At 43.8% G+C, this 24,379-nt stretch overlaps 1 protein-coding gene across 9 annotated transcripts in view; it reads right to left on the bottom strand.

Moving 5' to 3' along the window:
- Positions 1-24,379, bottom strand: part of CEP112 (centrosomal protein 112) — a 415,035-nt gene that overhangs the window by 19,582 nt on the left and 371,074 nt on the right. For 7 of the 9 annotated variants that reach the window (XR_009614112.3, XR_009614106.3, XR_009614109.3 and 4 more), the window contains 2 exons: positions 24,272-24,361; positions 23,688-24,030 (listed from right to left, as the gene is read on the bottom strand). Coding sequence is in view for 2 of the 9 variants with exons in the window: in XM_060645622.3 (XP_060501605.1) it covers positions 24,272-24,361 (90 nt within the window). In the remaining 7 variants the exon portion in view is untranslated. The remainder of the gene's footprint in view (positions 1-23,687; positions 24,031-24,271; positions 24,362-24,379) is intronic. The other 2 variants (XM_060645622.3, XM_060645623.3) reach the window with 1 other exon arrangement.

The raw sequence follows: 24,379 nt of genomic DNA, 5'->3' as shown, positions 1-24,379 counted from the left end.
CAGGTAGCCGCTGTGGCCATATAAGGATTAGGTGCAAAGTATCAAAGAGTAGTCTTGGGCACAGAGGTCTTTGAACTACTACGCCAGGATTTCGGGAGCAACTTTTACATCTCAATCTAAAGGATTCCATGCAGGGCCACCTGGGTGGCTCAGCTGGTTAAGCGTCCAGATTCGGCTCAGGTCATGATCTCACCGTTTGTGGGTTTGAGCCCTGGGTCGGGCTCTGTGCCGACAGCTCGGAGCCTGGAGCCTGTGTCAGATTCTGTGTCTCCCTCTCTCTGCCCTTCTCCCACTTGCGCCCCATCTCTCCCTTAAAAATGAATAAACGTTAAAAAAAAAACAACACACGGATTCCATGCCTATGGGCGTAGAGGCTGGTGGGTGGTCAGGTGGGAAGCCTCTAGGAAGCTTAGCTCCCTGTATGCTCAGGACTGGACATACACACATTTTGTACCAGTGGCTCCCTCTTCCCCTCTCCTAATCATTGCTGAACCCCTAATTGTTCTCAGTACCGGTCTATGCTTGGTGGGGAACACAGAGGAAGAATTAAACCCTGTCTCCGAGGAGTTTACAATTTTGTTGGGAAACCGAATTAGCCCACAAACATCACACGTTCTGCGATGGGGAAACTGAGCATAAAAGAGACTTGGGAAAGGAAAAAGATCTTTGCGGTGTGGAACAGTGTGGGAAGGTGAGAGGAAGAGAAGGGCGGTGTCAGCTGTACCCCCAAAGGTGAACAGCAGTTGGATGGGCAGAACTTTGGTGAAAGGGAATTCCAGGTTGAGGAAAAACCAACCAGACCAAACCCGTGAGCCATGATGCAAATGAGCATGGCTGCCGTGGGAGCTGAGAGCCTGCTCCACTGAGGCCTGCCCGCAGGGCCCGGGGGCCACTGGACACAAGATCGGAGAATTCATCCAGACTACAAGGACCCTCGAAATCAGGCAGAGAAGTCCGGTAAGCGAGAGGGAGCCAGTGGTCTCTTCCAGCGGGAGAAAACATGACCACAGTAGTATTTCAAGAAGATGACTCAAAGAGGAGAGGCAGGGACACCAGCTAGGAAGAGGCCACTTCCTCCAAACTCGAGGTGAGTAGGACTCAAACAAAGGCGACAGCCGGGAGGGGCAGAGGAGATGAGCAGAACTGAAGGGGAGAGAGAAATCACACTCGGTGATGAGATGGTTATGAGGTGTGACCGCTGGAGGAGGCAGGGTCCAGGACAACGTCGAGCACAGGCTTCCTCTCAATCCTGCTAACACCGTTAGGGCCCAGTGTCCTCACTGATGGATTATCTTCATTACCTTTGGCCTCTTGGTTCCCACTGGTCGTTAAGTCAGCTCAGGCTGTTATAACAGAATCCCAAGCCCGGGTGGCTTAAACAGAAGACACCTATTTCTCATGGTTCCGGAGGCTGGGAAGTCTAAGATCAGGGAACCATCAGCACCAGGATCTGGCGAGAGCCCTCTTCCCGACTTACAGCCAGCCCCCTTTCGTGCAGTGTCCTTACCACAAGAATGAGACAGATCTCTCCTGTCCCTTCTTACAAGGGCACTAATCACAAGGGCTCCCCCTACCCAACCTAACTACCTCCCACAGGCCCCATCTCCTAATACCTTCACACGGGGACTCAGGGCTTCGACATAAGAATTTGGGGGAGATACATCCAACCCATAACACCACCTCACTTTTAATGACCACCATTTCCACACTCTAGATATTTTTCACCCCCATTTGGCTTGAGTCACTTGGCCTTTTCGTTGGTAAGCCCAGTCGTAAAAGCTTCTGAGACAACACAGGTAAGGACAGGAGGCACCTTAGTAGCTGAGGCCGAGCAGCTGGAGACAGCTGATTTCTCGTACTTTTGAGGACTCAGTCCCCAGTGGCCACAGGACCCATGATGGCAGTTTGCCTCATGAACCCCGTTCGTTTGCACGAACTGCCTTTCCCCCCTAGATTCAGAGCTTGGGGCCAATGAAGCAGAGCCCAAGACTTCTGCTGCTGTAGAAGGGAACCTCCTCTTTTCTACTGATTCGAGCCTGGAAACACAGGCCAAGGAACTGCTACCAGCTACCTTGCGGCCACAAGGGGATAACCTGCCAACAATGCAGCCAGCAATAAGGGACACAGAGCTGAAAAAATGGAGAGAGAACTGGCTTTTGGTCACATAATTTGAGTAATTGGATTAAGCCGCCTCTGAAGTCAATACTATTTCTCAGTTACAGGAACCAAAACATTCTTACTGTTTCAACCAGTGTGAGTTTCAACCAGCTATTTCTAATGGATTATCCGACAGGGGCCAAGATTCTCTCCAAGGGCCTTGACTTCCCACCCGGCCAGCTGAGCCAACCGATCAGCCAGCGACCTAACGACGGCCACTATTTAAGTCACCACGCCCTACTGACTGGACCGCATCCTTAGGCGACTGACATCTGCCCCAACCGCACACCAACTTCCACACCGCCAACTACCTTGCCTCACTCTCCACACTGTCACCTGCGTTACAACTCTGGTCACTCAAAGCCTCCCTGCTTTCCAAATTAACGGGCTAGTTCCCACGTGAGCTCTCTGGCTGACTTAAGCCAGACCTAACGCACTATCGTCTGATGTGGCTGGGTCCTCTGGGCCAAACCCCAGCTCCGGGTTTGCTCCCCACCACTCGCTTGCCCCATCTGGAGGCTCTCTTTTGCTGCTGCAGAAAGTAAAGAACAACAACAACAACAACAACAAAAACAACAACACGCACACACACACTATTTTGATAGGGTCAGCTACAAATTCATGCTATTTAACCTCCTCAGTGGACCTTCTCCACTGGTGACAAGCCTTTCACTGACCTCTGTTTTACGCTGTGCGGTGGGCCTTTTTCTACACAACTTCTACCTTACGAGAGACCTACGTACCTAACAGCCGATACTGCCGGTGCCTGGTCAATGACTGGCCTTGGTGTAATCCAGGCCTTAATTCACCTGTGCTCGGTGAAGCTTCTGGTAACACTTAGGGAGCATCATGGGAGCTAACTATTCGAAGACAGGAGGCTCGGTTCTTTTCCGTGTGTCTTCACTGGCACAGACCATCAATGCGAGAGTTTCAGAGAGCAAGGTAGAAATCAATAAAACGGGTAACTGCAGCGAGCCAGGAGGGTGCCATTTAAAACAAGCGTTGCCCGGGCTCCTCAAAACATAACCAAACTGCCTGGCAGGAGAAACTGCTTTTGTTCTTACTAAAAAGCACTAATGACGAGCCACGGGGACGTTCAACTGATAATTAAAGTAAAAGCACACTGCCCTTCTGAGCTGTCGTAAGCGAGGCAAGATTCTTCGCAAGTTATGACGGTCTGGCAAGACACAGTCGACGTGCTCTGGTGTCTTTGCACCCTTCTCCCTTTCATTTCAGATTTTTCTATGAATGAAACACGGTGAGTAATTCCTTGTCTCTGGACCCTCCAGGATGTTATTTAAACACTGGCATCTGGTCGAAGGGAAATTTAATGCTAAGTCAGAGGAGCACGTGAAAAATACGTGACATCTGGTTTCGCACCACCCATCCCTGGAAGAACAGGGGAGCAGAGGAAATGACAGCAGGGCTGATTCTCTGGGCCCGGGGGCTGGGGCGGGGGGGCGGGTGCCTTCGCTGTAATGCATACCACAGCGTTCCCTTTTACAAAGTGAGGGATTAGTGCCACCTTCTTTGTAGCAATGTCGTGACCTCTATAATGCTTCTTAAATTGAGGACAATGATGGACCCACCAAGCCTTAACACATGATTTAAATCTGATCTGACAGTACTTAAACCCAGAAGTCCAGAAGGCTAATGGTTGAACAAGCTTGGGAAAATGCCCAGGGAACCAAATGTAGAAGCCCAAGGAGTTACAGAGAGCAATCACAACTTCAGGGCAACGGGGTAAGGGGATAAAGGGATATTTTCTGAGTTGGTATCTGTCATAGGATTGACTTAAACTGTGGTCCCACTCCGATGTACTTGGAACGGGGGAAAAAAAACCCCAAGCAAATAAAACAAAGACCCCCAAACAAACCCCCAAAACTCTAAAATCCTATATTCTCTTCTCTTGTGCCTCTGTAGTTTATTATATTACAGATCTGCATCTTAAAAACATTCCTGCTTTCTCACAAAAAACAAAAGGCCCATTGAAAGGCATCCAAGAGAGGTTAAAACTTAGCAGAGGGAATTAGAGTGATAATTAATTTTAGGAACAAGTGTATTTTACATTTCATACATTTAGGTAGACAAAAATGAAAACGGCATTCAGGTCAGTTTGTATTATTTGCATACTGAGGACAAACAACCTTACAGAACCACCGCAAAAAACAAAATGCGCACCGACACGGACCTCCCAGAACCTATCCTCGCCTGGCGGTGAATACCTCCAGTGTCTCCCTCGGCCTGGGAAGCTTGGTCACAGCAGCCATTCCTGCCCGACGCCTGGGACACCGTTCTTAGGGCAGTCACCCCATTTCAACACCAACAAAAGACCTTGTTACCCCAGTGACTTGCATTTTGGTATTTGTCTTTTCCTAACTCCGATGCCCTACCTGGAAAATCTTCTGTTTGTGGTTAAGTGCTAAAAGTCTATGTAATGCACAACTACAAGGGCAGAGAGAACTCTAAAAGCACCCGACTACATGTGGCCGTTGGGGGGCAACATTCCTGGGATTATATAAGTTGAACGGGCATCACAAGAACAGGGTCGGATGGGATCTTTTTTTCTTTTTTCTGTTTTGGTTTTAAGTTTTTATTTAAATTCCGGTTAGTTAAGATACAGTGCAATATTAGTTTCAGGTGTACAAGAGAGCCATTCCACACTCCCGTACATCACCTGGCGCTCGTCACGACAAGAGCACCCCTTCATCGCCATCACCGGATGGGCTTTTTTGACCACCAGGCCAGCACTACGTAAAACCACCTTCTCCCGGTTTCTCCTTTCTCTGTCCTTCTCCTCATACAGAAATCTTGTCCTCCTCCCCAGCCCGTTCTGCTGTCCAATACTTTCATGTTTTTTCCCACTGCTTTCTCCTTGCCAAATGTCTTTTGGGAAACGTTGTGACAGGTGACCGTTTTGCGAGGTATCTTGCACTGGTCTGTCTTTAATTGAAAAATAAAGTCTGGTCTCTGATACCTGAAATTGTGACCCGTAATTTCAGTTTCCAGCCAGTCAGGAGAGCAAACATTTTGGGGAAAGGGGCAGCTGACTCTTCCTTCCTCACTGAAATCACACCACCAGCTTGACCGCTTAGTCGGAAGGCAAAATCTATTAATACTTCCTATTGCTGGGGCGCCTGGGGGGGCTCAGTCAGTTAAGCGTCCGACTCTTGGTTTCTGCTCAGGTCAGGATCTCACGGTTTGTGGGATCGATCCTTGCAGTGGGTTCCGCGTTGACCGCGCAGAGCCTGCTTGGGATTGGGTCTCTCCCTCTCTCTTAGGAGAGATCGAGACCGAGCCCAGAGTCAGGCTCTGTGCCGACAGTGTGGAGCCTGCTTGGGATTCTCTTTTAAGCTTGAGAGTCTGATAGGCCACACTAAGATGCCTGTGTCATCACCACACAGACAGAAATGCAGGACAAGAGTTGGACAAAGAGGGATGCCCGCGAATAGAGATTTGTAAATCGCTGCGATAAATGAGTGCTGACGCCCGTGGGGACAGGCGACGCCACTGACGAAGAGAGCATAGATACTTGTAAGACGTAAGAAATAAAGACCAGAAAATAGACGTCACCTACAAAAGGGGCAATTGCCAAAGACCAGAGGTCAGTAGAAGAGATCGTGAAGCAGATCTAAAAAGGAGCAGAAAAATGGGACTATGCTGGGTCAACAGGCCAATACAGCTTAACTTTAAGAATCTCTTCTACTAGCCCGTCAGCTCCTTTGATCCACTCACCTTACACTCCAGGCTAATGGCGCCTGGCCCCGAGGAGGTGTTCAGGAAACGTTTGCCAAACGAACAGGAGCCATCACCCGTTAGAACTAGCTTGTTTCTCCCATCGGTGAAGCATCTCTTTTTTGAGGCTTATTGATGCTTAAAAGAGCGTCTAAAACTTGAGTTCCGTCATTTCCAAAAAATACTCCAATGATACGTTAATGTAATTGCATAGGTACCATAGCTTCATTTCCCTAACAAGCAGGTCAACTCACTGTTTGGGTCTTGTTACTCCAAATTGTTACAACTTTGTTGGAATTTTTAAAACTCACAATTTAAATTCTCAGGGAACTTTCTGCTTGCTGGCGACATCTTTGAACACACCAATGTGAACTTTTATCATTGTTTGCCACCTGTTTCAAAACCAAATACTAAGGGGCGCCTGGGTGGCTCAGTCGGTTGAGTGTGCGACTTCGGCTCAGGTCACGATCTCACAGATTGTGGGTTTGAGCCCCGTGTCGGGCTCTGTGCTGACAGCTCGGAGCCTGGAGCCTGCTTCGGATTGTGCGTCTCCCTCTCTCTCTCTGCCCCTCCCCCATCACACTCTGTCTCTCTCTCAAAAATAAGTAAACATTAAAGAAATGAAAAATAAATAAATAAACACCAAATACCAAAAAGTGCCAACTCTACTGCAAATCATGCCTACTTCAAGCTGTAACCTAACCTTGCCCTCCCCCAGACTTAGGTGCTCCCGGATGCCACACAGGACCGACCACAATTAACCGACATCATTTTCACATATGCAGGCTTCGCTAAAAAGGTCAACATATGCATAAGCCAAACTTTAGCAGTTTTAAAGGTTAATGAAAAATAAGTAGACACTACTTCAGAATAATAAATCAGATAGCCAGCCAACTCAGTCCAAAAATTTGTGGACTGTATTCTTCATATATCCCCTGATCAAGCAGTTGAATACCCACCCTCTGCCAAGCACTGTGTGGATGCTGTGGCTGGGAGGGCGGGGGGGGGGGGGGGAGGGGAGAGGGGGAGGTACCAAGATTAAGCTCAATGTAAATGATTGGGGAATTAAGCGCATGTTACTGTCCTTGAAAAAATGACTTACTATTATAAAGAAATGATGACTATAATAGATATATTAACATGTGAACATGTAAGGAAATGTGTACTATTATTTCTAAAGGGCAAGGCATTTTTCAGCTGTCCTCTGAGGTTGTCTGGTCGTGCGGAAGAGGGTAAAACAAAGAGCAGGCAGCTGGTTAAAAAGAGTGATACCGTAAGCAGGTGGCAAAAGGGAACACCGTGGTCAGCGGGCCAGGCGTCTGAAGGCCAGACCACAGGGTGGCATCCTAGAAAAGAGACCCCCTGACTGTGGTCTAAGGGCTCCAGAAGGGAGAGTTGGGAGGGAATGTGCAGTCAGGGGAGAAGTCCCCTCAGACCGCTGAAGAGGGAGGATGCCACATCTTGGAGGTGAGGGTCTTGCACAGTGTGTAAGAGACCCCATCGGTGTAATCGGGGGGGCCGAGTAGTCGCTTGTGGCCAACAAAAGGAGAAGGCGGAAGGCAGTGGTGTTTCTATGTCACGTACACAGGAGAACTCGGAGGCCTTCTGTGTATCTGTCTAACTGGTGCAGGTCCCAACTAATTCTGTCTTCTCCATGGTGAAAGTTGGCTATGAGGCAGATGTATCTATTATACATACGCACACAGACGCACAACTCAGGTATATGTATATGTACACACACGTGTGTGTGCATGTGTTCCCACTCTCATATATACTTGGCCCTTAAAGGAATCATAGCCTAATGGGAAGGACAAAACACGGACACAGGCAATTATAACGAAGGTCACGTGTCTCAACCCAGCAGAGAGTAACTATCAGAAACCCTCAGAAGCCAAAACAATTGAGTGAGACCTAAGAAGCATTCTCATTAAAAATGAGTCAAAGATGGGGCCCCTGGGTGGCAGTCGGTTGAGCGTCCGACTTCGGCTCGAGTCATGATCTCGCGGTCTGTGGGTTCGAGCCCCGCGGCGGGTTCTGTGCTGACGGCTCAGAGCCTGGAGCCTGCTTCGGATTCTGCATCTCCCTCTCTCTCTCTGCCCCTCCCCCGCTCGTGCTCAGTCTCTCTCTCTCCATCTAAAACTAAATAAACATCAAAAAGTGTTTTTTAAATGAGTCAGAGACAAGGACACGTTGCCATTGCTACTCTCCAATGCTCAACTAGAGGCCCAGCCTGTGCGACGACAAAATCAAATACAGGTGAAAGATGGAAAGGAAGACACAAAATTATCTAAGGAACAATACAATCGCCTACTTACATAAATTTCAGAAATTAACTGAAAATTCAATAGAGTTAAGGTTGAGGATAGTTCTGGTTGGCTGGGTATATACAAACGGTACATGAGAACACTTTCCTAAACGTGAGTAATTGTTTAGAGAATATACGAGGAGAATCCACGAAAGGGAAACAAAATGCCGTAACATACCTGGGGATACATTTAATGAGAAACGTGCCACATCCATACAAAGATAAATTTCAACTGTACCGCAAGACACAAAAGACACAAGGAAATGCAAAGAGACGTAAAGTTCCTGAGTGAGCAGACTCGGGACTCCAAAGATGGCCACTCTTGCCAGCTTCATTTACCACCTCAGTGCAGTTCGAACCAACCAATCACAGAGATTTTACAAAATGGAAATTGGCGAGATTATGTTCAGATTCACATGAAGGTGTAATGCTGGAGCATAACTAAGGCAATTCTAAAAAGAGATCACAAGGGGAGCCTTTCCCTAGAGATAATAGGTACCATGGACCTAGTACTTTTTTACAGGTGTTGCTTGTAATAACGGACAATTCTCACAATTTTCTGAGGTGGGTACTACTATTAACCCATTTCCAAGACAGGAAAACTGAGGCATGGAAGTAAAGTAACTTGCTTGAGGTTCCAGAGCGAGTAAATGGGAATGGCGGAGCTGGGATTTGAACCCAGGCACTGTGGCTCCAGAGCTCATCCTCTTCAGCACCATAAAAATGACTCTTATTGGCACAACTAATGGATGAACAGGAAAGAATGCAGAGTCCCACACAGATTCGCGCATACGTGGAAAATGTGACTTTTGACAAAGGTAGCATTTCACACAAATGGGGGGAAGAATATCTCAGTCAATAAATGGTATCCATAACTGGCTTATCTACTTGGAAATAAAACTAATAAGGTAAGATTCCCGCATTAGCTTTCTACTGTTGCTCTAACAAACTGCGATAAATTTAGCAGTTTGAAACTATGCAAATTCATTATCTTACAGTTCCATAGGTCAGAAGTCTGATGAGGCTCAGCTGGTTCCTCTGCTCTGGTATGTCAAGGCCAGAATCGTGGTGTTGGCCAAGCCTAGACTCATCTGGAGGCTCTGGGGGAGCATTTGTTTCCGAGCTCGTTCAGGGTTTGGGCAGAATTCAGTGCCTTGCAGCTGTAAAGGCTGATGTCCCCATTGCCTTGCTAGCCATCTGCTCGGAGCCTCTCTGAGCCCCTGAAGGCCACCTATATCGTCCCCTTCAATTTCGATCAGTAGTGGTGCACTGGGTCCTTCTCACACTTCAAATCTCTCTGACCAACCGCCATCCCCCCCGCCCCCCGCCACCCCCCATCTCTGCCACATCTCTTCTGCCTCCTGCCAGAGAAAGTTCTCTACCCTTAAGTGGTCATATGTTTAGACTGGCCCTACTCCCTATTTTGAAGTCAGTGATTAGTAACTCTAACTACATTTACAAAGTTTCTTTTGCCATGTAATGTACATATTCACAGATTCCAGGGATTAGAGAATGGATCTCTTTGGGGAAACATTCTAAATATTGCAATCCTTACACCACACAGTATGTAACAATAAATTTGAGGTAGAATAAAGAGTTAAATGCACAAGACAAAGCTTTAAAAGTACTAGAAGAAAATCAAAGAGAATATATTTCATAATCTTGGGGCAGGGAAGACCTTCCTAGGCAAACTTAGAAACCATAAAGAAAGAATGAAAAATAACGTTCTCAAAAACTTAAAATATTGAATAAAAACTAAAAAGATAAGCAACTCAAAGAATTTGCAACTTATTTACCAAACCACTAACATACAGAATATGTGAGCAGAGTAGAGAAACAAATCAATAGAGCAAATCAGCACTGAATGTGATTAAACAACTCACAGAAATGCAAATACTGGGTTTCCACTTCTATAATGGACACTTACAAAATTCTCTCCCAAGTCTGTCTCAAAATGTTAGGGAACTAACAAGGCAGGGAAGAATTATAGGACCAAGATCCTGGAAATGATAGATATCACGAGAGCTTGTAAATCTGGCATTTGGGAACACTTTTACGTAGTGGCCTGTGGCCTTTGCCAATTCTAGGCTGGCTGGTAAGAAGCTGAAAAACTAAACAGATCTTTTAACAGCCTCACAAAAAACCCCACAGAGGCACAGACTACAGTCCAGGTCTCACTAAAGGGGAGTGCCTGGTAAAATCTCATGCTTTGGGTGGATCCCAAAGGTCTACACCCTATGAGAAGGCGTGAATTGGAAAGAGACCAGCCCTCTCTAAAACTCAAGTCTAGTTTCAAATCATCTCAATCCCTGAAAATGGATTAAGGTTATTCAGGATACCAAGTGCCATGACCTCCCTACCCAAAAGCAAAGGTAAATTCTCTCTGGAGGAAATTATCATTGTTTGAGGCCTCAAATTATTTCTATAAAGTTCTATATAAAATATCTGGCACCCTGTCACAAATAGCCAGGCTCACACGAAAGCAAGACAATATGACCAAAAGCCAAGAGAAACAAAAACAATAAGATCCACGTGAATCCCACATAACAATGATCAGACTTAGACTTTAAAAGAACCAAGATAAATATGTCCAACAAAACAAGAAAAACAGTTGTGAACTTCAGCACACGATAGGAAACTAAAAAGAAACCAAGTAGAAATTCTAGCTCTGGAAAATATAATAACCAAAATTAAGAATGGGTTTAACAGCAGATTAAAGAGAGTTAAGGAAAGAATCAGTGAACTAGAAGCTGGATTTTAAAAAAATCCAGAACACATACAGAATATAGGGAACAAAGTTAGAAGGTCTAATATACATATAATTATAGTCTCAAAAAGAGAAGAGAGAATTAGGCAGACATTAAAATAGAAAATCTGATACTACCAGCACAAAAGAAAATATATACATGATTAACTGAACATCTTCCAACAAAGGAAAACTCTAGGCTCCAATGGCTTCAGCTACCATTTTAAGGTTGAAATAATATCAACATTGCACAAACTCTTCCAGAAAATAGATAGAGGACATTCTAGTTTGTTTTATGAGGCCAGAGAACTTTGATACCAAAATCTAGTAAGAATATTATAATAAAATTATAAGCTAATCTTACTCATAAACACAGATGTAAAATTCCTAAACAAAATACTGGCAAACCAGCAAAAGATAAAATGGGATAAGTCATCAGGATCCAAAAGGGCTTATTCCAGAAACTCAACACAGATGATTCAATGTTAGAAAACTAATCTATAAAGTTCACTGTAGTAGAAGAATGAAGGACAAAATTCATATAACTATCTCAAAAGATGGGGAAAAAAGGCATTTAAAAAGTATCCACTTATAATTTAAAAGAGAAAAAAAGAATCTTTGTGAGAATAGAAAATAACTTTCTTAATATGATAAAGGGAATCTACATAGAAGCCAACTTTATTTCTATATGCCAGGAAGAAACTGTGAGAAAATAAAAAAATTTAAAAGTAATACCATCTTAAACAGCATAATATGTAAAATAAGTAGAAATAAATCTAACATAAGATGTGTAAGACACCTTCACATAAAATGATAAAAACTTAACAAAAATTAAAGAATGTTTAAATCAAGTGGAGGGATATACTATGTTCATGGACTGTGAGACTTACTAGAAATTGACATCCCGAGTATAAAATTTATAGAGAAATGCAAAAGGCTATGAGAACCTATCACTAAAATGCAATCATCACAAGATCAAGGATTTTTGTTTGCTCATTGATGTCTATCAAGGCCAATGTGGGCCTGATATATAGCAGGCGCTCAGGAATATTTGTTGAATTGAATTGAAATGTTGAATGTATGTATCACTTAGGAGTTTAGGAAGAGTTCACCCTGAACTGTCATTTAGTTACCATGGCACATTCTGATTTAGCATCTAATTTACCCTGTCTGTTTACCAAGTCAAGCAAAACTTCAAAATCTCATGAGCTGAATGAAGCATTTGGAATCATTCAGTCTAAGTTTCCAATTCTTGCCCATTCTTTCTGCATGGGCATTCAAATAAAATCTTAAAGCTGAAGGGTAGAAAAACAAGATAAATTGCTGCTCTTGTTCTATAGGGGGTGCCAGGTCTGACGTCCCACCTGTCAGATCCTTTCTGCTTCTGCTTCTTATGAGAACCAGCACACAGACCGGAGCCTGACATCTGGGCCCTTTCTTCTCCACCAGCCTTGCTGCCTACCTGAGCTGGGAAGAGCCCCCCACATTAAGTCTGGTGTGGCCAACACAGTGCAAATCCTCCTTTCCTTCTTTTTTTTTTAATTTTGAATTTTTATTTTGAGAGAGACAGAGTGCAGGCAGGGGAGGGGCAGAGAGAGAAGGAGACACAGAATCCAAAGCAGGCTCCAGGCTCCCAGCTGTCAGTACAGAGCCTGACGTGGGGCTCAAACTCACAAACTGTGAGATCATGACCTGAGTTGAAGTTGGGTGCTTAACCAATTGAGCCACCCAGGCACCCCAACCCTCCTTTACTTCTTAATTAAAATTAGAAAATCTCCTGTCAGAGGGCTTTCCACTCTTACTTCTCACCTTTTCTCAATAAACCTGAGTGTAAATCTCACATACAAAGACAGAAATGGATCTTTAAATGGTGTTCTCCTTTATTATAATAACAGAAGGTCCTAGAAGCCAGCAAGATTTCCATGTCATGTCTATATGCTGAGAGCTGAGGAGGTATTAGGTTGTCTGCTTAAAAAAAGAGAGTGGGGGTGGTCAAGGGTGACCGGGTGGCTCAGTCTGTTAAGCATCCAACTCTTGATCTCAGCTCAGGTCATGATCTCACGGTTCATGTGTTCGAGCCCCATGTCAGGCTCTGCACTGACAGTGTGGAGTCTGCTTGGAATTCTCTCCCTCTCTCTCTGCCCCTACCCCATGTGTGCTCTCTCTCTGTCAAAATAGATAAACTAAAAAAAAATTTTTTTTAAAAAGGGGTCATATTTCGCAAAATTCTGGTAACACCAATGGTGCTATATTCTTCATTAGTTCTAACTTCTCCATTTGATTCAAGAAGTCATTCTTTGCACTTGAACATTTTATGACAATATTTTTTTCAACTGGAACTGTTCTCTAGTTCTGTATAGAAATCCCAAAGGTTACCTACATGTAAAGTATATTCAAAGGGCCTTTTAAATTTCTGAATTTTCCTTTGTATAAAAATATCACCTTTCCATCCTTATTTCTAATTTAAACAGATATGAATCCGATGCCTGTAAAATACCTGTGCTCTGTTATTTGTTTGACAATAAGCAATTTCCATCGCTTCTACCTCAAAATAGCCCCTTTCAAAACAGGAATGAGATCTTTTCTGGCTGGACCAAAGCAGGAAAGGAATTGTAAATAAATGGCATCAGAATATTTGATAACTTCTCTGAATGTGACAGACACAGGAAATAGTCATCAAACTTTTCTCCCTGTAACCATGCTGACTCACTGCTACCCTCTTTTACTGTCTCTGTGTTTCTCTCTTTTACTTCCTCTTTCCAGCTCTTCACTCAATTCCATGAATTCAATGCTTAGCAGCTGCCAGAAAAGTAAGCCTTCATAGGACACTGTGTCTCCTATGGAGGAGGAAAAAGGAAAATATTCTCCTTTTTCTCTTCCTGGGACACTGTATTCCATTACCCGGGTTAATGCCTGTGATAATTCTTCTTGTCCACCCATTAAAAAAGGTGGCATAGGGGCATCTGGGTGGCTCAGTGGGTAAAGTGTCCGACTTCGGCTCAGGTTATGATCTCATGGTTCATGAGTTTGAGCCTCGCGTCAGGCTCCATGTATGTGGATCGCTCAGAGCCTGGAGCCTGCTTCAGATTCTGTGTCACCCTGTCTCTTTGCCCTTCCCGCTTGTGCTCTGTCTCTGACTCTCTCTCTCTTAAAAATAAATAAACATTTTAAAAAAGCAAAAATAAATAAAAAGGTGGCATAGAAGAAAACTTGATTTTAAGCTTTGGTTCTTGATTTTTAAAGTGCCTCGTCATTTATTGACTTGGAGTAAATCATTTATGGAATAAAAAAATAATTTGACAAAACCCACTAAAATTAAAGCCCAAACTACCTAAAAAAAAAAAAAAAATCAGTCCAAAAGAAGTGAGAATGTATGATCACATTCCTTCATTACAGGAGTGAAAGATGAGACCCTGCCCCAGGCAGACACAGCCAGGCTTTGAAGCCAGCAGCCCCAGGTCAGAGCCCCCCCTGCAGCCCCTTTGTGGCCCTCAGCCCAGTCCCCATCGTTCCCCCCTGGTGGTCGCTGCCTGGACAAAGAGCCACTTTGACAATGCAGAAGATGCTTTATGGAAAAACACCTGCAATGATGCGGTGGGTGCTTTGCTGACACTTGGATTAGATGCGTCAGCAAAGCACAGGATTAAAAACACGCCTCCATTCTCCTCCCCCTGGCATGCCCCCCCTCCCAGCACAACCAGCCCAGCGAAGTTAAAAACAAAGGGAATCTCAAGAAAGCAATGAGGAAACACGGAGCACAGTCATCCCAGAGAAGCGGCTTTTTAAAAAAACGGTGTTGTGATCATGGTGCATAGTTTGTCACGGAGGTTTTGGGTACAAGCGTTGACTTGCTTTGCCGCTAAAACCTACCACGATAACTGATTTATAAGGAATATTTTGAGGAGATGTCTATTTTAATGAAAATACTCATGTCCTTGACACTGTGCTTCAAGTGTTTTTCAGAAAACAGAGGCAAGTATTCAAATAAACTCTCATTGAGAACAAGATGCGGCCAAAATTAAATGTGGTTCTGTCCCTCATAACAACACAAATTTTAGAAGGATGCATCATACCAGCTGTCTGGGAACAAATGTATTTTGTTGGCATGGGAACAAAAGAATTAGTCTGAATTTTGTAAATAAACTGTGGTTATTAAAATTACTCGAAACAAGCCAGAATAATAACCATTAAACATGAAAAGTCAATAAAAGTCTTTGAATTATATTTCTGTTGCAATTATTATTCCTGTTTTCATAATGTGCTTTGGGATAAAACATAGTTTTGAGCTGTTAGTACTTTTTAAATAGATTTCACTGCAGATGAGTTAGCCAACAGCAGCTAAGACTGGAAAGTTTAAAAAATCCATTATGGAAAACAGAAATGAAAGGCTTGGAAATCTGCAAAAGACCAATTCTTCCTTTTAACAATTGTCATGATTATTGCTTAATTGATTTTCTGTCTACATAGCGTCTTCTTCTGTAAGGCTGCCTGTTACTCTATAGATCTGTTAGTTCCTCTTGATGATGACTGAGGTGGTTTAAAGATAAGCAGTGCTACCCAATGAAGCCTTTAAATATATTGATGCTGCTTCTCCTAATATCCATGCTACTCCCAGGTAGATCACTGGGCTTTGTGGGAGGCCAATAGATTCTTTGGGAATGCAAATGGTAATAGTTGTAATGGTGGAAACATTACCGAAGGAGGTTAGGCACTTTCAGAGATGCCTCACATCACCCTAAAACCACTGATCCTAAAGGATCCGATTTTATTCTTAAACCCAGGAATCTTGGAGTGAACCTGCAGAGTGCTACGTTTGTCTGTAGAGAAAATAAGGGACTTTGTTGGCATCCTTCGTGCTTTGGCTTTCTGAGGGCGTCTTGAGAGAGTCTTGCAAGGAAAATCGAGCCTGGTTCAGAGAAGAGCGGAAAGGTGGGCTGCAAGGTGTCTGTGACAACATGGATGAACCCGGAGGGCATTAGGCTGAGAGAACTCAGACGGCCTCACCCCTCTGTGGCTTTAAAACAAAGAATGGAAAAAAGGCGAACTCACGGAAACAGAGTGGGATGGGGGCTGCGAGGGGCTGGAGAGTGGGGGAGACGTGGAGAAGCTGGGTAAAGGGTGGAGACCTGCAGTTATAAGATAGTTCTGGAACCTTCCGCACAGCGGGGTGACTACCGTTAATAAGACTGGCAAGTTTAAAAAATCCATTATGGAAAACAGAAATGAAAGGCTTTCATTAGAAGAATAATGAAATTTGCCAGGAGAGTAGATCTTAGGCACACATACCACACACACACACACACACACACACACACACACACACAGACGGGTAACTATGCGAGGTCCTGGAAGTGTTAATTGATTTACTTGTGGCAATCGTTTCACCACGTGTATCAAACTGTCATGTTGTGCATTTTAAATATACACAATCTCATTTGTCAATTATACGTCAATACGGCTGGAAAAAATTACCGAGAAAAAAAAAAAGAGGAAAGGTGGGCTGTAAGGGTGGGGTGCTGGCATTTTGCCTTCTCTTGGTTTTCCCCAACGTACGACCCCTTCTGAGGGCCACCGGTAAGCCAGGAGAACGCTCAATGATCCCACTCACCCCAGATGACAATTATAAAAGAATATTTATTCAAACAGAAGCCTAGACAAGAACATGTTTAGAAAGCATCTACTTAGCATATGTTTGGGGGCGCAATGCAAAAGATTTGGAATCACTACCCAAGTTCGGTGGCTTTTGGAACTCTTCATTCTGAGATTCCCTGAGGCAGGTGATGCTGCCAATCGTGTCTCCCTCTTTTCTGTCTTCCTTCCATGAATCCACTGAATACTACGTGGGCCCAGCACTGGGCTGGATGCTGACATACAAGGGTGAATGTGACATATAGTCCCAGCTCGGGGGCCTACCATCTACTAAGGGGGTTTGACGGGAAAACCTTTAGTAGAGTTTCACAGAAAGTGGCAAAAGAGCACAGAAGAAAGAGGGACATGGGATGTGGGCAAAGGCGTTTTGAGGATGAGACTCGGGGCACCAAAGGGTTTACAATTCAGTTTAAGGACAAGCACTAGTGGGTGTCCAGAGATGTTAGATAGGGCCATTACCCTCAAGGAGCCTAAAGTCTAGCGGGAAACTCTCTTTGGTTTTCATGACACTAAATTCTTCCGCCTGTGCTCTTATCTCCCTGACCATTCATTCCTTCAAAATCCTCTTTGTATCTTCCATACTGGTTCTTGTCCATGCATCTGTCCATGGGCGTCCTATCCCTCTCTCTGCCCTTCCCTCTCAGTATCACCCGCATCCTGTGGGCTTTGCTACACCCCCCACCGAGAGGATTCAGACATGTAGGCATTCCTTTCTCGAGTTCTAGATGCAGATTTTCAACCTGGGCTCTCTCTCGTGTTGTAGTTCAGATTTTCAAGTACACGTCCCCAAGTGAACATCCCACTGCTAGCCTCTCAGACTCAACATCTAGTAGACAATACATGAGCTTATCAATGAAAAACCTTGGTACTATTCTTTCTTTTGCCCTCTCAGTCTTTGCGTTCTGTGAATTTCAAGCAAGTCTTCACATCTACTCTTTCTTTCTACTCCCTTTGATAATATCCAGTTCAAGCTCTCCTGATTTCTTGTCTCGTGATGTGAATTTTAGTGCGATACCCTCTGAATTCATCTTTTGTTCATCTCATCTGCTGCCGCCAGATTAATCTTTCTAAAGTATCAATGCAATCATATAAGACTACCCAGTGAAAAGACAAAAATCCTCAATGGCTGACAACTGCTCTCTGACCGACTGAACTCCTTAGCCCGGCATCCAAGATTGGCCACCAACGTTCCTAACACATAGCATAGTGCTTGGTAAAGAACAGATAATAACAGAGGTTTGTTCTTTTTTCCAATGGATGAAATGAACGAAGCTAACTTTGTGGTCTTATTTTCCCCTTCACTGATGCTACCCGCTGACCAAGATATTATTCGCTCTCTCCTGAACCTTCTGAGCCTCTTTTGCCTCATGTCTTCCCTCATTCTGTTCCCAAAGTCTTTCCTTCCTGTTCATGCCTTAAGCTCATGTGTCCCCTTGTACTCTATGGCTAACTAAAGTGACACACATTTCATCTGCATTATGTTTTAGAGTTTTGAAGTACTTCTCACCCATTATCTTGTGTTGATGTTCATGTCACCCCTGTGGGAAGGTATTATTACTGACCTTTTGAGAAGCCGATATCCAGAAAGTTTAAGTGATTGGCTCAAGAGCACATGACCAGGAGTGACAAGAACCAGTAGAGTTCTTGGCTCTGATCCACTGGATCCACAAGTAGGATTCCACTGGATCGTACTTGTCCTTGAAGCCTCTCCTTTTCCCCCCTCCCTGTCTTGGTAGAGATCTCTGGGACAACCTCTGCTCCCTCCCCAAACACACACGATTATCTAAGACCATCTTGTCTAGGTTTTCTCTTAAATTAATTGATGTGCCTCAACCTTAAAGTGGGCTGCTACAAAGCTGTGATTGAAATGTTAAGTGTGACCGGGTTATATAAGTAATATGGATTATATACAATACAGTATATATTATACATGATGTAATTCATATGTATAATATAAATATATTCGATTATTTCATTTGTTTTTGTACTTTTAAATAATTTTTCCATTTTTTAATTTGCATATAGCTGACACACAATGTCAGGGAATAGTTCCAGGTGTACCACATAGCGATTCGACAAGTGTATACAATATGCTATGTTCTTCACAAGTGTAGGTACCACCTGTTACCATACAGCTTTATCATAGTATCATTTACTATATTCTTTATGCTGTGCCTTTATTCACATGACATTCATTCCATAGCTGGAAGCCTGCACCTCCCACTCCCCTTTACCCATTTTGCCCATCCCTCCATCCCCCCCCTTCCTTCTGCCAAAACATTGGTTTGTTCTCTGTATTTATAGGTCTGATCCTGCTTTTTGTTCGTTTATTCATTTAGTTAGTTAGTTTGTTTGTTTGTTTTAGAATCCACAGGAGTGAAATCATATGGTAATTGACTTTCTCAGTCTGACTCATCTCACTTGGCACTTCTAGGTCCATCCATATTGTTGCAAATGCACGATCTTATCCCTTTTTAGGGCTGTGTAATATTCCACCATGTGTATACATGTATAGAGAGAGAATTTATTATTTCCTCTCCCTGACGCACACCCTCACTCTCTCTCTCCTCTCCCTCTCTCATACATATGTATGCCACGTTTTCCTTATCCATTCTTCCATTGATGGACACTGAGGTTGCTTCCATATCTTGGGTATTGTCAATAATACTGCAATAAAAACAGAAGCATATATCTTTTTGAATCAGTGTTTTTGTTTTCTTTGGGTAAATACCCAGTAGGGGAATTATTGCATCATATGGTGTTTCATTTTTTAATTTTTTGAGGAAACTCCACACTATTTTCCACAGTGGTTGTACCAACTTAGATTCCCACCAGCATGAGAATTCCTTTTTTTCCACAACCTTGCCAATACTTGTTATTTCTTGTCTTTTTGATTTCAGCCATTCTTGGAGGTATAAGGTGATATCTCATTGTGGTTTTGATTTGCATTTCCTCAGTGATGAGTGATGTTGAACATCCTCTCATGTGTCTGAGGGCCATCTGTGTGTCTTCTTTGGACAAATGTCTATTCAGGTCCTCTGCCCATTTTTTTAATCAGATTCCTTGGGGGGTTTTGGTGTTGAGTTGTGTAAGTTCTTTATATACTTTGGATGTTAGCCATTGGAGGATAGACCATTTGCATATCTTCTCCCATTCAGTAGGTTGAGACGGAGACACACAGAGTTGAGCGGTGGAGGGGCAGAAAGAGAGGGAGACGCAGAATCTGAAAAAGGCTCCAGGTTCTCAGCTGTCAGCACAGAGCCTGATGTTCTTTCTACATCTTGTGATTCTGAGCCTCTGTGCCATTTAGAAGAAAAAGAACCTCCTTGAAATTCCGTGTCTGGAGTCCATTTTCCACATATGTCCTCTGCTCTACACGACTATAAACTCCTTGAAGACAAGAACCATAACTTACTCATCTTTGTTTCTCCTTAGTACCTATCACTATCCGGCACAATACATTCTGTCAAAAGAAAGAAATGTGTCCCCCCCCCAAAAAAAAGTATGACCCTGCAAGCGACATGCACAGCATCGTATTTTATTTATTAGATCTCGAAGGTATTGTTTTTCCCCTCGCTAATTTATTTAAGATAAGCTTCTGAGAAACTCAGTGACCAATGTAATCTAAGCTACTCAGACTTTCAAAACGTAAGCTACTAGGTTCAAAGGAGGCGTCTTGTCCCATGTATGTTATTATCTGACATTGTTTAGTGCCTTTGTGATAAATGTATACTTTGTACGGTGTTAAAAATGCTAAGTAAAATGTTAGACTATTTCTCTTCTTCCCTCTCTTTTCTGTAACTTCTCAGACTGAACAATCTTGGCTCAGGCTAGCAAATTAGTCTCACGGCAAAGAGTGAAATATCATTTGCTTCCAAAAATGAGATTTGGTTTTACACATACCTGAACCTAAGTGATACGTGGCACTTACTCATTTTACATCGTGCTCAATATAATGGATAATAATATCCCAGGAGTGAGCAGCCCGTCTAACACACAGGTGGGAGCAGTCCTACCCTGGGGCCGTCACTAACATGTCAGGGAAGTCACTCTTCTTGACGACTCAGTTTCCTCAAACCATGAGGAAGTTCGCTCAGAGCTCTGATCCTCCTTCCTTGTTGCCATTATGGGATTCTTACTCGGATCTAATCTAGAATGAGAAATTATTAACTCCTGGCATGGCTAAAAATGATGATGCTTTTTAAATTGCCTTGTTATTTATGGATTATAGGAAGAATGCTTCTACACGGCTGACTTAGAAAATTAGTATTTTCTAATTTTATGTGAGTTACATTGAATGTGCACCAGGAGCAAATTAACCCCCCAGAACTACGGATGAGCAAGCCTCGTTCGGTCACTCCGCCGACCGACCTGCCCAGGGGGAGGAGAGAGGCGACAGCACCCAGGCAAGTTGCGGAGGGGGGCAGTGCGGGGCAGCAAAATCGTACCACCCAGCAAGACCTGATGCGAAGCAGCTTTTTGTTTTTAATTAAAAACATAACTTTTAAAATGCCTCATTCAGTTTTTGTTTTTCTAGACTCAAAACACAGGAATTTTTCTTAAATGAAAAGCAGAAACAGTTTAAACTTTTTTTAAGCAAAGCAAGTTAAAAAAGGAAGCCCGGGAAATTGTCCTTTGTAATTCTGCCAGTTTCAATTTTGATTCTTTGAACAACTAGTATCGGGATAATAATATTTGGTTGAAAAGAAAGAGAAGAAAAGTTCCAAGAAGCTGTTTTGATTATTTGATAGGCTGATGTCAGGCTGGCTACTGTTACTACAGTTGTTCTGACAGATGCATAAAGGAAAATCATACACAACAATTTCGACATCCGAAATATCCTCAGTCAGCTCATACAGAAGCAAACCCTACGAGACGTCCACGGCAATACTTCTAATTATTTTCGACAACTCCCATTAGTGTTACAGACCGAAAGGGGACAAAGGTCAAATCTGGATAAAACAAAAGTTTCATTAAGTGAAATCTAGATGAACAGAACTTAATTCGTCATTATTTGCTCTCTGGTTTCGTTGAAACAGTTGGCATTTAATTCCAGCTACACCCTAGGACCTTGTGGAAAGAACTCAACTTTTTTATGGCGGCAGAGATTATGAAATATTCAGTTTTCCCCATGGGTATTTCCTGACATTTCTTTGGTAAACTGTAGCCCTCACAGAAGATATCAGGAGTTAGTGCAAGAAATAGTCTAAAAAGCTATTGTCACTGCAAAGATGAAAGCAACTTTGATGATCAAAAAGGAGTCAATAAAAAAAAGACTGAAAATGGTTGCTGACTCCTTCCCTATTGTTCATCGGGGATTTCTTAATTTCCCCACTCTCGATATATTATGGAATTTTCCGTGTGAAGTTTTGCCATGAGTTACAGTGATGTCAACAAAGTTTTACCTTAAGTCATATTTTATCGCAAGTCGGAGAAGCCCAGGAGGGAGCACCATTTCCGCCTTTTAAGCAGCCGGGCTTCTAGTGACGAGTGTCCTGGACGGAGGGTGAGCTCAGCTGCTCTTCAGTGACAAGTAGACCCACACCGGCCCCACCCTGAACACTCCACTGCACAAGCGCCATCTGAGGAGGCCTTTTCGTCTGCGCCAAGTCTGTTCTCTGCCCACGGAGGGTCAAGGGCACTGGCTGCTGTGCCAGGTGTCTGGTCGTATGTGACTGCTGTGCAGCCTTTTTATTAACTAAAAAGGAGCAAGGTTCGGAATTCTGATAAATCTGGGTTTGAACCCACCTCGACTGTTCACTAGCTGTATGAGCTTGGACGAGTTGCTCACCCTCTCGGGGTTTTAGTGTGCCGTCTGTGAAATGGGGATGAAAATACTGGTCTGATATGGCTATGATGCCAAATGAACTAATATGTGTAATGTTTCTGGGACGGTGTCTGTCATCTTACAGGCCTCTGATAACGTGCAGTTACTATTAAATTTTTCACCCTAGAATTGCCCTGGGTTATAGTCCTGTTATTGACAGAATAGACTTTCTGCAAATCATATATATCCATGTATATTTACGCACATTGTATAATACGTGATATACGCATATATACGCGGTATGTATGTTACACAGGACATATACTAGAGAGTTCCTAGGAAGGAGTTACAGGAGGTCAAGTCAGTTCACCAAGTTATTAATATTCAGCATCTATTAGATGCTTACATTTGCCATTTTGGGCAAACCACTATCTTCGATCCTGTTTGTAAACGTCTGCAAAGATGAAAAAAGTTCAATTCTCTAAACCTAATGTTTCTACGAGACAACCAAAGTGTCAAGATCTGTCAATACCTACAGCAGTTTCTGTGCATAATGGCTGGTGGCACTTAGAAGAATGTTAGCAATCCTATACGTGATGGCTGAGGACAACGCATTTATCAAAGGTTTCATTAAAGACTTGTGATCTCTATCGATACATTATTGACTTTTTTTTTTTTTAAACATTTTATTTATTTTTGAGACAGGGAGAGATAGAGCATGAACAGGGGAGGGGCAGAGAGAGGGAGACACAGAATCCGAAACAGGCTCCAGGCTCCGAGCTGTCAGCACAGAGCCCGACGCGGGGCTCGAACTCACAAACCGCGAGATCATGACCTGAGCCGAAGTCGGCCTCCCAACCGACTGAGCCACCCAGGTGCCCCCATTATTGACTTTTTAAAAGTGTTTGTTTATTTTTGTGCGGGGGGGGGGGGGGTGTGTGGTAGTGGCAGAGATAGAGAATCCCAAGCAGGCTCCGCACTGTCAGCACAGAGCCCAACCTGGGGCTCCTTCTCACGAACCGTGAGATCATGACCTGAGCCAAAATCAAGAGTCCGACGCTTAACCGACTGAGCCACCCAGGCGCCGTGATATGTTGTTGACTTTTTAGTTTAAACCGTCAAAATTGCCACAAAGACAAATTCACTACAACCAGAAGAACTGGATGAAAATAATCCTGTCATTTGAAAATAGAATAGGTCATTAGCTATTGTCATAGCCAGAATATTGTGGTTATATTAGATTTATTTCATTAACATAATGGAAAGAGGGAGAAAAGTCAAGTTCAAAAGAAAACCTGGTTTGTGAGAGTACGATAATGTCCACTTACATCAGTATGATGACATGGCAGTCACGGTCAGCTGCACACTCCCCCCTTCCCGCTCCAGTTTATCCTTCCTCTCCTAGTCCCTGGCCAGCAGATGGATCCTGATGGGTCTAGGCCAGTTTGGGTTCCCTTAGTTCTCTTGCCAGGGATTGGACATGCCAGACCGAGCACGTGACCAGTTCTGGCCAATGAGACGTGAAGGGAGGTATGTGTGTCGGGGGCTGCTTCTGGGAAAGGTCGTCTTCCTCTTCAGAAGGCCTCCCTGGAAACAGACAGTCCCTTTCTGCCTCTGGACGTCGCTAGGTCTGCATGGGATGATGGCAGCTGCTGTAGCCATCTTGGATTGCTTTGGGGATGAAGCCATCATAGGAGGTACAGCCATGAGAATGGCAGAGAAGCAGAGCCCGGCCCTACCCGCAGACTTCTGGTCTTGTGAGGTAAACAGTCCCTAAGCTGTTTATGCCAACTAGGGGTGGGGCACTCGGTTACCTGCAGCCAAAGCATCCCAGCGGACACAGGAAGTAGACGAGCTCCCAGACCCGGAGAAAGTTAGGAAGCCAACCAGCCAAGCAGAAGTAGGAGAGTACCTGTTCCTGTGACTCCAGTTCCTTGTGTTGTAGTTTTTTCTCTGCACATCGCACTTGGTTAGAGCGGTTTTCTAGTTCGTCTTGCAAAGCCTGAAACAACGTAAGATG

The sequence above is a fragment of the Panthera onca genome, chromosome E1, assembly GCF_046562875.1.
Source record: "Panthera onca isolate mPanOnc1 chromosome E1, mPanOnc1 haplotype 2, whole genome shotgun sequence".
Classification (NCBI taxonomy): Eukaryota; Metazoa; Chordata; class Mammalia; order Carnivora; family Felidae; genus Panthera; species Panthera onca.
The sequence above is the reverse complement of the archived record's forward strand: the minus strand, read 5'-3'. Positions and strand labels throughout refer to the sequence as shown.